This window comes from Nilaparvata lugens, chromosome 7, assembly GCF_014356525.2.
Source record: "Nilaparvata lugens isolate BPH chromosome 7, ASM1435652v1, whole genome shotgun sequence".
Lineage (NCBI taxonomy): Eukaryota > Metazoa > Arthropoda > Insecta > Hemiptera > Delphacidae > Nilaparvata > Nilaparvata lugens.
The window spans coordinates 50,542,931-50,558,777 of NC_052510.1; the positions used below are offsets into that span (position 1 = coordinate 50,542,931).

Sequence of the window (15,847 nt, forward strand, 5' to 3'; positions counted from 1 at the left end):
CTGTTTCATATTTCTGCTGGCTTGGTAGAATTCAATATTATTTGTCCGTGACATGATCAAGTATCTTTAATATTCTCTTTAATATTTCTGTTGCCCTGGTATAAATTTATAATTGAAAGCCAGACTCTCTGGCTTCATCTTTGTATCCCCTCAATGTTTCTGCTGCCCTGGTATAAAATTCTCGTCATTAGCTCATTACTACTCAAGTTGGAAATTCTAAATGCCGAAATGTGCTACCAGGGCAGCAGAAACATTGAGGAGGTACACTACCCTCGACCAAGCCACAATTGTTTGACTTCTACCAGGGCAGCAGAAACATTAAGGAGGTACACTTGACCAAGCCAGAATAAATTAATGTTGAACTTCTTTCTACCAGGGCAGCAGAAATATTGAAGAGTTTCTGCCCTACAAGAATTGTAATTTTTTAATGACAAAAAATTATATCTTTAAAAAATTGTTGAACCGGTAGCTGGAGCTGAAATGACTATCAACAGGCGAGAATTGCTGCTGTGTTGTAAATTTTAAAAGTGTAAATTGTGAACAACATTTACTTCTAATTCGCGTAAAAAAGTACTATTGGGAGATTCACTTAAAATTGTCAGCATTGTTTGAATGAGAAGCATTAATATTAATTATAGGGAATGCTGACAGTTTGAAATGAATCTCACTACAGGTGACAAATCTAGAAAGGGATTCCACAAATGAAAATCACAAGTTCAATAAAATTCATATAATTTTCTACACAGACAATTTTCAACATTTATTACATTTACATCGACGTTTAATGCAATTTGCTTACATACTAGATTCCATTAATAACATCACAGGCATGAGGACAGAAATACAATACTGAAAGGATACATAAATACTGATACATTAATTCTAGATTTCACTATCAATGACAAATTTAACTTTGATTTATAACTCAACAAATCTAAATTAAATATTATTCTTCCTCAATGCTTCTTCATTTTTTCGCTATGCTTAGTATCATTGAAATCATATTTTCTTCTGAGCATCGAAAATACGATTTAAATATCAATGTCATAAATATGTAGGTCATCTATTTATGAATGAAAACAGCACAAGAATCCACCTGGATTTTACTGACAATCTTATTTTAAACATAGATGTTTCTAAATTCAAGCTCAAATTATATGATTCATAATACTGCTGTCCATAAACTTCCCTTTACTCGACCATCGACTCATTATATTTATGTATGTTAGGTCTCATTCTATCTTATGAGATTACAATCATAATACAGCACACCTGAAGTTAGCTCCAACCTTCAATAAAAGTTTCAGTTGGGTACCGCTACCGTAATTTATTATTTTAACCGTATATTGTATTGACTTTCCACTGCCATAATATAAAATACACCTTGGCACTTATACTCTGACTAGATTTCTTTAATAAAATATAAATAAAAATGAAAGTATTTACAAGTTAAAACAAAATGAAAAGTAATAAAAAATCACAATAGCTAAAACACTTCTCAAACTTCTATAGGCTATACTACAATCTTTTAGGTCCTTGGAACACCAATGAAGACAGTCATATAAGTTTGTAGTGAGGTGTGAAATGAGCATCATAGAATAAAGATAGACATATAAAACAAAATTGATAATTTCAAGTCGTCTTTCACGTTCAATGAAGGTCCTAATTTTCAATTAATAACAATTAAATAAACATTCAAAAATGACAGTCAACTACCAATAATAATAATAATTGACCTCTTCTAACAAGAAACGTGTTTTCCAACTTTTAACATTCTAAAAAACATTCAATCGATTTTTTCCTTCCTAAATATTGAACAATATACCAACGCATAATACTCATTACCAAACTTCATCAAAACGAACTAGCATGAATGTTATAGTTTCTAACAAATCTCATACTCGTTATATTCCTAATTCATCAGATCAATAACAGCAGCCTAAATGTTTTTCAATTGATATAAATTATTTCACACCTAAATAGTAAAGCCCCGCACACACACATCGATTTTTGTTCGTAAGTTATTTTGCCTTCCTTATAAATTCTATTAGATTAAACAGATGATGTTTGTCAAATTCTATTCAATCTGATAGAATTCATAAGGACGACAAAATATCGTACGAACAAAAATCGATGTGTGTGTCTTTATCCCCACAATACCTCCCGTATCGCGCCGAACCTCATGTGGGGAAAAACTTCAAGAGCTCGAGCCGCTGATGATAAAGATGGAGGGAGGGGTGAAGATGACAGTGACGAGTGAGAAGGCGATGATGATGATGACATCGACGATGAACTACATCTCATTCTTGTAAGCTTAAGGCTACTCTACTTTCTTCATTTCCTATCTACAAAGTACACACATTTTCTGTTATTCAGAATGTATGATCTTTCATTTCTGATTAGAATGAATTTTGTCTATGAGGGGAAAATGTACTTAATGTAAACGTATGGTTAGAAAATCTATAAGCAACAGTTATGTTTGAAAAATCGGAGTCTTAGAAGTTGAGTAGTATACATTGTTTTGTGCGATCGATTGAAGTTCAGTATCACTTCCATTACATGGATTCAGCATATTTGAATACAGTCAACATAGAATGATTGATCAACATTGGAAACCTAGTTCAGATAGTGATCAGCACACGGTACACAAAAATTTAGCATACAATAGTACGAGTTAGTCAAGTCAGATAGAAACAAATGAAAGTTGGTAACATACAATACAGTTCCCTACCATACATACAATGCATGTCTGTACCTATGTTTTTTCTCTCTATGGTTAAATTAGAGCCATTGCAACATTTCAGTATTTCTTACATCATAGTTCAAACTTTCTTACTTCATAGCACAAACTTGAAAATGCATAAATCGAATTAACTTAATACAACATAGTGACTATTTAAATTATTTTGACAAAAACTCATTTCATCCGTAGACTATATAAGTCTTCTGCACAATCTTAAGAAGTTCGGACATTATGCAAATAGTTCAATAATTAAATAACTTTGTAGGAAAATAGGCCTATGGCAGATCAAATAATTTTCATAACTTTAGAAAATCTGTTTTCGAAGCTTTAAATGAAGTAAGCTACAAATAAAGTAAATACTTTTTAATTTGTAAATTTACTGTACATATAATCAGTAAGTCTTGAGGAATAAGTTGGAATAAAATTAGATACTTCAAAGTCTGCTGTAAGTTGCGAACACATAAAATTTGACATGCCTTATTTTAATGTCGATAATCGATCATAATCGAATGTGAGATCATGTTTCAATAATCTAAAAATAATAGGTTATTTTTAAATGCTCAATTACACACGGTAATGAATTCATAATAATGTCACTTCCAAAAAATATAGTCAGAGTCAATGACATCATTATGAAATTACTTAAAAAAAGGGAGACAAACTTTTTCAATTGATGATTTTCCAATATGTTGTATGATTGCTATTTATCATTTTCTCTAGAATAGCATAGTATTATGTCTATATATAGACATATTTTTCTAGGACATCAAACATTCTACTCATTCATATTACTTACAGAGATGATATATAAAAATCTATTCACTATCACAAATATTTTCTTCAAGTAGATTTAGGATTAACAGAAATATATTGATAAAATTCCATTTATATCCAAATATATTGTCTTTTTATACACCTAAAGAACGATTTATTTAACATCACATTTCATGTTACTGTAATTATTTTATATATTCATAATATACTTATATTTCCCATATCTATAAAATAACAAACTATTTTTCATCTATTCATTGATTTTGATCGATAAATTTCATTTAAGCCTGTATAAAATTTCATGAAAACAGCTTCATCTAGATCATTCTAAATAAAATCTGAGCAAACACTGATCTAAGTCTTGTTACAAAATCACAAGAGAAATGATTACATTGTTCATGACGATCACGATCGTCTCCAAAATATTGATTGAAACCTTACAACATATTTACAAGATTATCGTTCATATTGAACGAGAGCAATAATATTGTGGACACATATTTAATGGATTTCAGTTATTTCAACTCGATAATAGACTGTTTTTTCTCCGTGAGAAATTCCTAAACGCACTAAAAGAAGGTGAGCAAAGATAAGTACAAATGAATGAAAGCATGAATCAATTACCTATCTAAAAGAAAACCAACTCTATAAAAGTAAAATTATCAAGTAGTTTACAAGTAAATTAGGCCTATTATGCTATTAATTATTATTTTTTCCATTTATAAATTCATGTTATTTCTGTAGAATCAAATAGGATCATTATTGTATTAATAATATAAGGACAAACAAGATAGATAATTAGATTAATTGTTGCAAATTGCATTGATTATGATTTATATTTTCTAAGAGGACATTTTCATATCAGGCCTAATTTGAATTATTAGATTATGACCTTTTATCAGAAAATGTCTTATATTTGAAGCTTCATCATTTGAATATTTAATCAATCTGAAATGAAATTATAATTTCCTTAATGAAAATGAAGCACTGTTAGATTTTATATTCCATTATAAACAATCTTTTTTACAAAATTAACATCTCTGATATTGAGCAAATATTAAGAAGCTTATGATAAACTCGAAAATACACTATTGCTGGAAAAATATAAAAAATGATTCGCATAAAAATAGTTCCCTATAATTTTTGAAACTTTCATTAATTTTCGTTCAGATTTCTTTAAAATGTGACCCAATTACAGTATCAAATCATGTTAAATCTATTTTGAAGTTTTGAAAGATGCATTCCAAACTCTTATAATCTCCATTTATTACCTCTCTCAAAAAGTATATTGAGAATAATCTCACAATTTTCGAGAATATCATTCGACATTTTTATTTGGGGTATTTCTCCCTGTTTTGTTAATTGAATTGATTTTGAAGAAATATAGTAATATTGACAACATCAACGTCTTATTCTTTCAATTGGGATTGATTTTTCAATCTTGTGCTAACAGAAAAAATCTTCAGATAGCAAATGAATCTATTAGAGAAAAATACATTGATATACTTTATGTATGTATGATCTTGGAATGGTATAACTATCAACTACTTGTCACAATACACATATTTTTACATACTGAAAAAGAGACCACTAACTTTCGATCAACAATTATTCCCAACGATCATAAGAGTTCGAAGGATAACAACCTCTCTCAAGGCATGAGGTTGCCTCTGATACTTCAAATTGTACAGCGAGAACATCGATATCATTGGAAAGGTTAGACAATACGATTTTTCAGTACCATAAAACATAGGCCTACCTCTAAATTCTCAACAGTAATACTATTTAAATACCGCACAAGAACATAGTGTTCTAGAACACCGAAGCATGACTGTACCTAGAAAGCTTATTACAAAAAATATTTTCTGTATAAAATTTACAATATCACTTAGGCTATCTATCAGTGGAAATGATTCAAAGATGGAAGTATCATGTGGTTATTTTTGATGGATGCAGATATTCGGTCGGTATATCGGAAATCAAATCACTTTTATGTGATTGATGTGACGGTTCCAGTACAAATCAACTCAGTAATTAATCCTGATGAATTCAGTACAAATGAAATCCCAGCTGGAATCTCAGAAGCTGTAGTGTTGGCTGATCTTCATTGATATGATGTCTTTATCATTTCGCCACTCGGTCTGCAAAAATGTAAAAAACAACAACATAATTTTTGGCTTTGAGTGCAAAAAATATATAACTACTAGTTCTACGAACAGTAGACCTCGCTCATGAATACAACTTTCAATCTAATGAGAAGGGCCAGTACAGTGAGTACATTATTATTGTGAAGATTTAGCCATGTCATCTATTATTTTCTCCATTGAAAGTGCGAGAGACACTGTTTCCAGGAACACCGGACCTATCAAGGAGGTACCTTTATATCGTCTCCATATTTACTATATTAACATATATTACAACTTTTCTAACGGTCAACTGACGGAAAAATGGAATATGCAGTAGGCAATTTAGACGATGAATCGTCTCACAGACGATGGTGAGACGGAAAATGAATCTAAATAAGATATGGGTTTGTTGGTGACAATGACAGGAGGTTGCTAATGATGTTTTTCATGAAAATTGGATTCAATGTTATGGCTTGTTATGCCTATGCAGAATTTTAATGCTCACAAATCGGTTTCCGATCTCATACCAAAAGGAAAACAAAAGACTTGACAATGTAGAGCGACACAAAAATGCACAAAAAATGCATACAATAAAATAATTATTGTACCTGATAAACTGAAAATTCAGTTAAAAAATAACTAAAATAATAACTGATAGTTATGAATAAAAGAAGTTGCAGATTAAAGAAATATTTATGATTTTAAATATTGTCTACAACTAAAATAGTTGACTTATCTGTAACATAGACAATAATAGTTATTTATGTATTGGGAGCATAAAACTCGACTTTATCGCTGGAATCACAAATTTTTTCTACAACTGCAGTATTGGACTCCAATACAATAAAGTTTTTTTTTATAATTTATCCAATTAATTTGATAAATCAATTTAATAATAAGATGATTCAATCTATTTATTCTATCCAATCATAATAATTTATTTTATAATGATATATTATTAGAATAAGATAAAACATTAGTATCATCTGCAAAAAAAATCTGGTCGGAACGAGATTTGAACGTGGGTCCCACAATGTGAGATACAACGCTCCAGCTCTCTTGGTAACCATGGGCTGTTGACACTGAAGGCAAAAAAGTAACTTTCAGGGTGGAGGTTGGTCTGCGGTTTTTTAAATTACAAAAAACCGGAGGTCTTATCAAAAATCGTTACACATACGTTTCTGCGCCTTGTTTCAAAGAGCTTGCATACCAAATTCCATCCAAATAGGACAATAACTGCGACTGTAACTGCGGTACAAACAAACAAACAAAAGCTGATCGAGTCGAAACTAAGACCTCGGCTTCGCTTCGATCAATTATATAATAAACCGGCCTGAACTATTTCAAAAATCATGGATGTGGTTCCATTGTTAAAAATAGCATCAGGTCACAAAATACATACAGAATGGAAAGTATCAATCAAACGCCTATCCAACCAATGCTTTTTAATTAAGTTTGTAGTGTTAATGTTGATGTTGTGGAACTTTTCCATAATTGAATAGACTTAGAACGTTCTAAGTCTATTCAACAATGCTTTTTACATGTCGCCATTACTTGAGTGCACCAAGACCACGTCACGTGACTTCGCCATCTTGTAAGAAATTACAATTACCACTATCCGCGTCTTTTGATTGGCTCGCGGCAGTGAACGAGACCGATTGACCCGGATCAGTAAAGTGATCCGAACTCCCCATTAATACTATTACAATGCTGAACTTTCTTCCAAGATGGCGGATTTTTGCGACAGGATACTAGCCGACTTTCCATTTTGTATACTATTCTGTGATCAGGTGATGAAAAGCGGAATGCTTGTGTTCGTGGCGTTCAAGTCTGTACACGTCTCTTTAGAGAATATTGAACAAACAACACGCTTCATACGCTAACATGAAGAGTTAATCAAATTGAAAGGGAAGTACTTGTTTTTGCTGAGACTAACAATAGCCTATTTTCAACAGCAGCTGAATCTACTAAGTAGTAGTATTAATGATAGATAGAGAAAGTCTTTGATGATATTATTGAAACGAACTGAAATATTAAAATTATCGGAAATTGAAAATAATTCGTTTCAACAATATTATCTCATTAGAATAAAATTCCTAGATTTCTGAGTTTCAATGAAAATATATCCAACAAGAGAGTTTAACAGCAATTTATAGGTTGTCATCGAATTGAAAGGAAGAAGATGATGCGATTATAGAACGGTACAGAATGTATTGTTCTCTACTATCAACTCTCATCATGATATTTTTTCTAACAATGTTCTCAACTTTTTTTTTTAAATATCGTGTCATATTTCAAATCAAATTTATTTATTCATTTGACAAACGTCCAGTTTCTATTAATAAGCCTATTATTTTAGTGATATTCCTGTTTTAAGATTGAAATTAAAACTATTCAACTACTGATGTCAATGTCAATTGAATTACCTGAAATATGAGCGGGCACACGTCTATCAAGAAGGCAGCCAATAAGCGTAATGAATGGCTTTCAACAGTTGACAGTGAGCTGCGAGCAGTGACCACCCCCTTCCCCACCAGAGCAGTGGCCACCCCCACCCTGCAACACCTAGGAGGCGTGGCTTCCCGGCAGCGGCAGCACCATGATTTCACAGTCATCGTCATGGATTATTGTTGTGGCTGACACCGCCGAAGGAGACTGCAAAACAAAACAAAAACTCACACAATTGCATATAAAATTAAATACAATATTAAAGACAATAAATATAATAGGCTATACAATTAAAAACAAAATTAATATTATCATTACCGTACAGCTTGAACAGTGGGGAGTCTCGTAGGTAGCTTAGCTGATAACCACAATCTCCATTGTATTGATAAATAATAAATACAAATATAATATATACGACATAATCATAAACTTATGATTCCATTGTACATGAAACAACCAAATCTCATAAAGTTTAAATGTATAATGAGAATGAAACATTGTTGGAAGCTATAATCAATGACCTCTCTGCTCAGTGTCTATTACTATTCCTAGTACTTTTATATCCTCAAACAGGGGTGCCCACAGCATGTTTTGATGTCGCAAGTTGCGACATGAGGCTGAATTTTGGGGGGGATTTTTGGAAAAAACTAGGGGAAATGGGGGGATTTTTCAATATACAGTTTTTTAAGTACCTAAATGAATACCAAATTTTGAGAATTTTGAGAGGGGGAATTTTGCGACATGGACCATTGGGGGGATGGTCCTCAACAGACTTTATGGCACAGCTCCTAACTCTCAATTCAACCGCTCATGTTGACCTAAATGAGGTCTTTATTATAATTCAATGTCAATATATTGGCAGCTAACCATTGATCCAATCTGTAGAGTGTTACCTTACTTTGCAGTTGCAAATTGGCTATTGAATGAATTGGCTATTGTCCTTCAACAAAATACTTCATCGTTTGCATAATATAATACACAATGAGCTGGCTCGAGCCATGAGATCAAATCATTAATGTATATAAAAAAGGAGTATAAATTCGGCTGCTTTTGTATTTAGTTTTAGCTTACCAGAGATTGATAATGGTGTAACAACCGAAATCAGTCTTTCTACTTTTAATAGAATCTGTGGTTTTGACAATTTTCTAGTCTTTCATTTGACGAAAAAAATGAGATGACCAAGGACAGAACCCTGAGGTACTCCACTACTTGCTTTCAACCAGTTGGAATAGTTTAACAGTATAGTGTGATGAGACCTTCTGAAGTCTGTCCTCAAAATAAGACTCTAACCACTGCACCACCAAAACCATGAAACCAAAGTTTTTCAATAATATTTCTAGATTAACTAAATAAAACGCTTTTGAAAGATACACAATAATGCCACACACTTTTGATCCATTATCACTGATGTTAATAACTAATCCCTCAAGGAAAACAATGCTTAATTTATGGAAAACCCTGGTCTAAGACCATATTGATGACAATGCCTACCTGATCGGAGGGCAATGACTAGAGTTATCACTAGATGTTAGAGCTCAATGTGTTTTCAGGAACCAATGCCTACCTGATCAGCGGGCAAAGACACCTTCCTAGGCGTCCGCTGCGTGAGCGTCGCCGCCGACCCCTGACAGAAGCTTCCCGATCGTCGGATGCGTTTCGACCCGGACGCCGACACCGACCCGGACGCTGACCCCGACCGCAGCCGCGTCTGCCGCGTGAACGCGTCCAACTCGTGCGCCTCGACGCCTCCCAGCATATGCAGCGCACACATGGTCGAAGACGAGGACAGTGTTGACTCGGACAACACGTTCGTGTAGATTGTCTTGTTGCTGCGATCTAGGCCACCGCCTCCTGCACAAATTTACACAAACGATTTATATGCGAGAGACCAAAAAATGGTACCTTTGAACCACCCCAACCACCTTAGCACAGTGGGTAGGGGTGGGGACTTTTGATATGTTTACCTCATTACTACCCTAAACAGAACTGCTTGGTAAAAAATTTTCTTCCAAGATTTTCCCTTTTTTGAACATTTATTGCTTGGACTAAGAGGGCAAAGCAGGAATAATAAAAAAGTTACTCAAACAGTATTCCTATATTCCCCTACTTTTTTATTAAAGCTGCGTTTACATTGGTCTAGTTTACTCGAATTTATGTTTTTGAACATTTCAGTTGAATGGGTAGTTTTGAACACTTGAAGTTTTCATGACATTAAAATTATACAGGGTGTTTCAGAAGTAGTGTCGAGAATTTTAGGGTATTGTACCTGGATACTAGGAGACTACAAATGTCATATTTGAAGTGTCCAAAACTCAGCGGTTATCCTTATAGCTGCCATTTTGTTTTTTTCACTTAAAAATTTTTATCTCAAGAACGAAATGTTGTATTGATCTGAAATTTGGCATGAATATTTATGCTATAAAGACTCAACTATAAAAAATAAAAAAAAAAATTTCGTTGAAATTTTTCAAAATGGCGGCCATTTTAAATTTTTGATGGCGAATATCTCGAAAACCGTCCATTTTACAGAAAATTTACAAGAGACAAAAAAGTTAGCAAATTTTTTCACGATTCCAAGGTCTTATTTCTATCTTAAATTTCCAGTTTCAATATTTTCTTACGTTGCTTCTACACAAATATTTAATTATTGTAATGGAATTTAGTTCGCTGGAGTACACCGATATTCACTTCATGTATGGAGCAGCTCTTGGCAATGCGACCGAAGCAAGAAGAATGTATGCAGCTGCATTTCCAAACCGCCGTCTCCCTTCCGACAAGGTGTTCACAAGAACTCACAATCGGCTGAGAGAAGTTGGTTCATTTGAACGGAACAGGGTAATTGCTGGTAGGCCTCGAGCAGTTCGAAATGTTGCTTTTGAAGAGGAAGTATTGCAGAAATTCGATTTCAATCCTAGAACGAGTACGAGAGCAGTTGCAAAGCAAGTGCTTCTTCTGTGTGGCGTGTACTAAACAAGGAAAGACTTCACCCCTTCCGCTTTCAAAAAGTTCACTCATTGGTTGAACGCGACTATGAGCCAAGAGTAAACTGTGCCCGTTGGTTTCTTCAGCAAGACATTATCCAACCAAATTTTCTAGAAAATGTGTTATTTACCGATGAGTCCAGCTTTACAAGAGAAGGAATCTTCAACTCTCGCAACAGTCACGTCTGGGCCTTAGACAATCCTCATGAGGTCAAAGTGCGTGGTTATCAGCATAGATTTTCGCTGAATGTTTGGGCGGGTATCTTAGGTAATCGCGTGATTGGACCATACATTCTTCCTAATCGTCTGAATTCTCCCACGTACATTACTTTTTTAAGAGGCATACTACCAGAACTTTTGGAAGATGTGCCTCTTGCAAACAGATATAATATTTGGTTTCAACATGATGGTGCCCCTGCTCATTTCGGAAATGTTGTTACGGACTTTCTGAACATGACCTATCGTCAGCGGTGGATTGGGCGGGGTGGACCAGTACCGTGGCCCGCACGTTCACCTGACCTCAACCCTTTAGATTTTTTTTTCTGGGGCCATATGAAAGACCTTGTTTACAGCACGCCAGTAGAAAACGAAGAAGACCTTGTGGCAAGAGTGGTTGCTGCAGCAGGTGCCATTCAAGATGATGAAAATGCTTTTATAGCAGTTCGACGGTCCATGATTGAAAGGTGCAGACTGTGTAATCAAGTTGAAGGACGGCATTTTGAGCAATTGCTGCATTAGTATCAGTGAACCGATTTGAGTGAAATTAATATTTTTCAATGTAAAATAAAATTTGGAGGAAAGTTATTCTTGTATATTTCTGTAATAAGAACGGTTTTCATGATATTATAAAAAAAATTAATATTGATCTTTAAATGGTGAAAAGTGGTCATGCATGCAGTACGAAAAAAATTAATTTCTCTGTTATTCTTTGACCAATCTTAATAAATTAGGTATCATTGGAATCGTGAAAAAATTTGCTAACTTTTTTGTCTCTTGTAAATTTTCTGTAAAATGGACGGTTTTCGAGATATTCGCCATCAAAAATTTAAAATGGCCGCCATTTTGAAAAATTTCTACGAAATTTTTTTTTTTTTTTTTTTATAGTTGAGTCTTTATAGCATAAATATTCATGCCAAATTTCAGATCAATACATTTCGTTCTTGAGATAAAAATTTTTAAATGAAAAAAACAAAATGGCAGCTATAAGGATAACCGCTGAGTTTTGGACACTTCAAATATGACATTTGTAGTCTCCTAGCATCCAGGTACAATACCCTAAAATTCTCGACACTACTTCTGAAACACTCTGTATAATTATGTAAATCTAATTAATCTCAAAGTTTTCTTCTTTATGCATAGTTTTTTGCATGATATATTTTTATTTAGTTGTTTTTATACATTCTACATTGACTGACAACTGTTTTTATCTCATTTTTTCATTTTTAAGTTGGACTATACCTTCAAGATTCAAATTGAATCCAAAAGTCAAATATATTCAACATCTACTTGATCCAACTTGATAAAACTTGCAGAAGTCAAGGTCTTCATTGGTCTTAATTCTCAAGGTCTTCAACGGGCCTTCATTGGTATAGTGGTTTCAAAAGTTTCGGTTCTTGAGAGCTTGACATCAATATTGCAAAATACATTCATTGTAATACAAAATTTGAGTTTCAGGAAACTTGACCAATATAAACGCCCATGCTTGTCAAAAGATATCTTGTCAAAAGAAGTTCACATCTGGCGGAAGAATGAGCATTTGTCAGATATGCAGTGAAATCAGCACATGGGAAAATTATTGAAGTAATTTATTAACAATACTCCATTTTTACAGGAAGCAACGTCACTGAATAAGGGCCATGCCACACGAAGTGTTTTTTTTTCAGACTAATCGGCAAAGTAGGAAGCTTTTCGATAGGCTCATCAGGTGATTCTCGGAAGCCAACCCAATCAGCTACCGAAGGGAAGCTATCAGTTATCGACAGGGTAGTAGGCTCTTTGATTGGCTGATCATCAGCTGATTCTCAAACGCCAATCCAATCAGCCAATCGGAGAGCTTCCAGCCGCCTGAAAACGCTTGAAAAACGCTTCATGTGGCTTGACCCTTATTGATGTGATTCAAAAACAATGCTTCATTTTTATAGGGGGTAAATTGTGCCTCACTGGACACTGAGCGAGAATTTCATCTAATGAAAAATTTAAATGATCAATAAAATTATTTTTGATAAAAAATATGGGCCTAGGCTTCATTTTGGTAGGGGAGAAAAACCTGAGTGAACTGAATGATTGTTTACTCACTAGGCCTAGGTCCGCGACCCTCCCTGCGCCAAAACTTGGGGTAGGAGAACTGTCCGTAGCCCTGCTCGGGCCCGAATACCGAGAGCAGCGGCATGAGGAAGTAGGTGGAGTAGAGCCAGGACACCAGCATCACCACCACCAGGAAGAGGCCGATCTGGTTGTAGGCGAGCACGGCAGAGGGCAGCATCAGCGCGCCGGCCGCCATTGTGGTGAGGGCAGCCATCGCGGTCGGTCCGGCCATCAACGACAGCGCGTACGTCACTGCCGGCTCGCGTTTCTGCTCCGGGCACATTCTAACAACAAGCAATTAATCAATCAATCAATTCATTCCTACATACAATTCACTGATAGTTACAGCAGGGTATTGTACAAGGTATAAGGTACGAGGGTGAATCAAATGAAAACCTTAAAAGAGTTATATATTATTTATTTTGAAAACTAAGTGAAACTTACATTTTATCATTTTTTGACAAGGTCTCTTTGAAGTGTTATGCAAGTGTTCGACCGCATTGGAAGCTCATGGATACCACGTTTGAAGAATTTTTTGGTTGTGCCTGTAGCCACTCGTGCACCGCGGTTTTCACTTCTTCATCACTTCGGAATTGCTTGCCTACTATTGCATCTTTAAGCTCTCCGAACACATGAAAGTCACTAGGGGCGAGGTCTGGAGAATAAGGTGGGTGAATGAGGCATTCAAATTTGATATCCTGGATAGTTTGAACGGAGAGACTGGCTGCATGTGGTCGGGCGTTGTCATGCTGTAACAACACACCTGAAGTGAGAAGTCCTCATCATTTACTCCTGATTGCTGGCCGAAGTTGATTTTTCAAGAAAATTGAATAAGAATTAAGTTTACTGTAATTTCCCTGTCAATGTAATGCTCCAAAATCACTCCGTTCAAATCGCAGAAGAGAGTCAGCAAAAGTTTTCCTGCTGATCGCTGTGTTCAGAATTTTTTTATTTTGGCGATGAGCTATGGCGCCATTCCTTTTTTTGTTTCTGGTTGATGGTAATGCTTGTTTCTGGACAAACATGAATCACTAAACTGTACTGTCATCCTGCAATGAATGTCCATTGGTTGAACACCTTCACTGCTCAAGAAACGAATGACTGATCGCCGATCTAACGCGGTGCATAATATTGATAATAAGGCGGCCATATTGTAACTGAAGTCACTGCTAATTGTGTATAGCAAGGTAAATGATGCTCCTGGTAGTCATTGTGTGAGTTTTAACGAACATCCCTGCCAACTAACGGATCAATCCTACAACTTCTCGGAATTTTACAACACTTTTAAGGTTTTCATTTGATTCGCCCTCGTTTAATGAAAATTCATACTATGGTATTCTAACTTCAACCAATGACACAATTTCAACAATGGGACCATGAATCTATCATCACTCTTTCAAGAGATAGACACTGCAATTGGAAAAATGAGCTAAATAATAAACTAATCGAAAATATGCAACTGACGATGCACCAATTGAATCTGAGATAATTACTGTATTGTATTCATACAGATCATTCCCACATGTATCAATTCATTCCTACATAAGATTACAAATTCATTCAAAATGTTCATCATTGCAAGATTGCAACTTACTAAATGAAACAACAAGATCATAAAATCACACAGCTCAGTAAGATTGTAAATTATGAGCTGGAAATCAACAAATAATAGGCAATATTATTACGCTGGAACTTTACGCCGTCAAATAAATATGAATTTGGGAGATAGTAAGTTCATTACTGTAAATAAGCAGTTATCCAATTCTCAATAATAAATTTATTCTTGTATGGTTGGATGTTAAGTAAAGTAGTGTCAATCTTCTCCAACATTCTTTAGGAGCATATCAATTGTGTTTCTCAATTAATTTAGGGTTGCTTTCTCCATAGTTTGTTCAACTATTAAAATCGTTCAATCAATGTATGATCGCATTTATTATTTTATTTTTTGATCTTTACAGCCCAGTGTGGGCTTTAGTCTCCTCCAAAACATTCCTCCAAGCATCTCTGTCTTCAGTCAATCTTCTTTATCTTCTATAACCCATCCTTATTAAATCATCCCAAATATGTTCGTCCCCCATCGTATTCTCGGTCTATATCCCTTATCCTTCTCGAGAGAAGTTACCTTCTCTTTTCCTTTCCCTTTCTTCTTTTCCTGCCCCTTTTTCTCTCTTTGAGCACTATTTTTGGCATTCTGTTTTCATTCATCTTGTAAACATGTCCGAACCATCTTAGTCTCTGCATTTACGAAGCGTACTCTATATTAAGTTCGGCATTAGTTCTCCTTTTCCAATCCTCTTCATAGATCTTGGTAGAGTTACTGGGAATGATATTCTGAGTATTTTTTTCAAAGAATGGACATTGATATAATATATTTGAATGTTATTCAAGGCTACGCCAATATTTATGTAGATACAAGACAATATTATCATAAATTAGTTCCTAAATTGCATTTTTTCATATCATGTAACGTT

At 34.6% G+C, this 15,847-nt stretch overlaps 1 protein-coding gene across 2 annotated transcripts in view; it reads right to left on the bottom strand.

Annotated features, from left to right (window-relative positions):
- Nucleotides 1-715: 715 nt before the first annotated feature.
- The window catches only part of LOC111047143 (protein dispatched), a 48,597-nt gene continuing 33,465 nt past the window's right edge, over nucleotides 716-15,847 (bottom strand). For both annotated transcript variants that reach the window (XM_039433028.1, XM_039433027.1), the window contains exons 16-19: nucleotides 13,368-13,660; nucleotides 9,656-9,942; nucleotides 8,070-8,298; nucleotides 716-5,658 (exon numbers count right to left, since the gene is read on the bottom strand). In XM_039433028.1, the coding sequence (XP_039288962.1) occupies nucleotides 8,209-8,298; nucleotides 9,656-9,942; nucleotides 13,368-13,660 (670 nt within the window). In that variant the 3' untranslated portion in view covers nucleotides 716-5,658; nucleotides 8,070-8,208. The remainder of the gene's footprint in view (nucleotides 5,659-8,069; nucleotides 8,299-9,655; nucleotides 9,943-13,367; nucleotides 13,661-15,847) is intronic.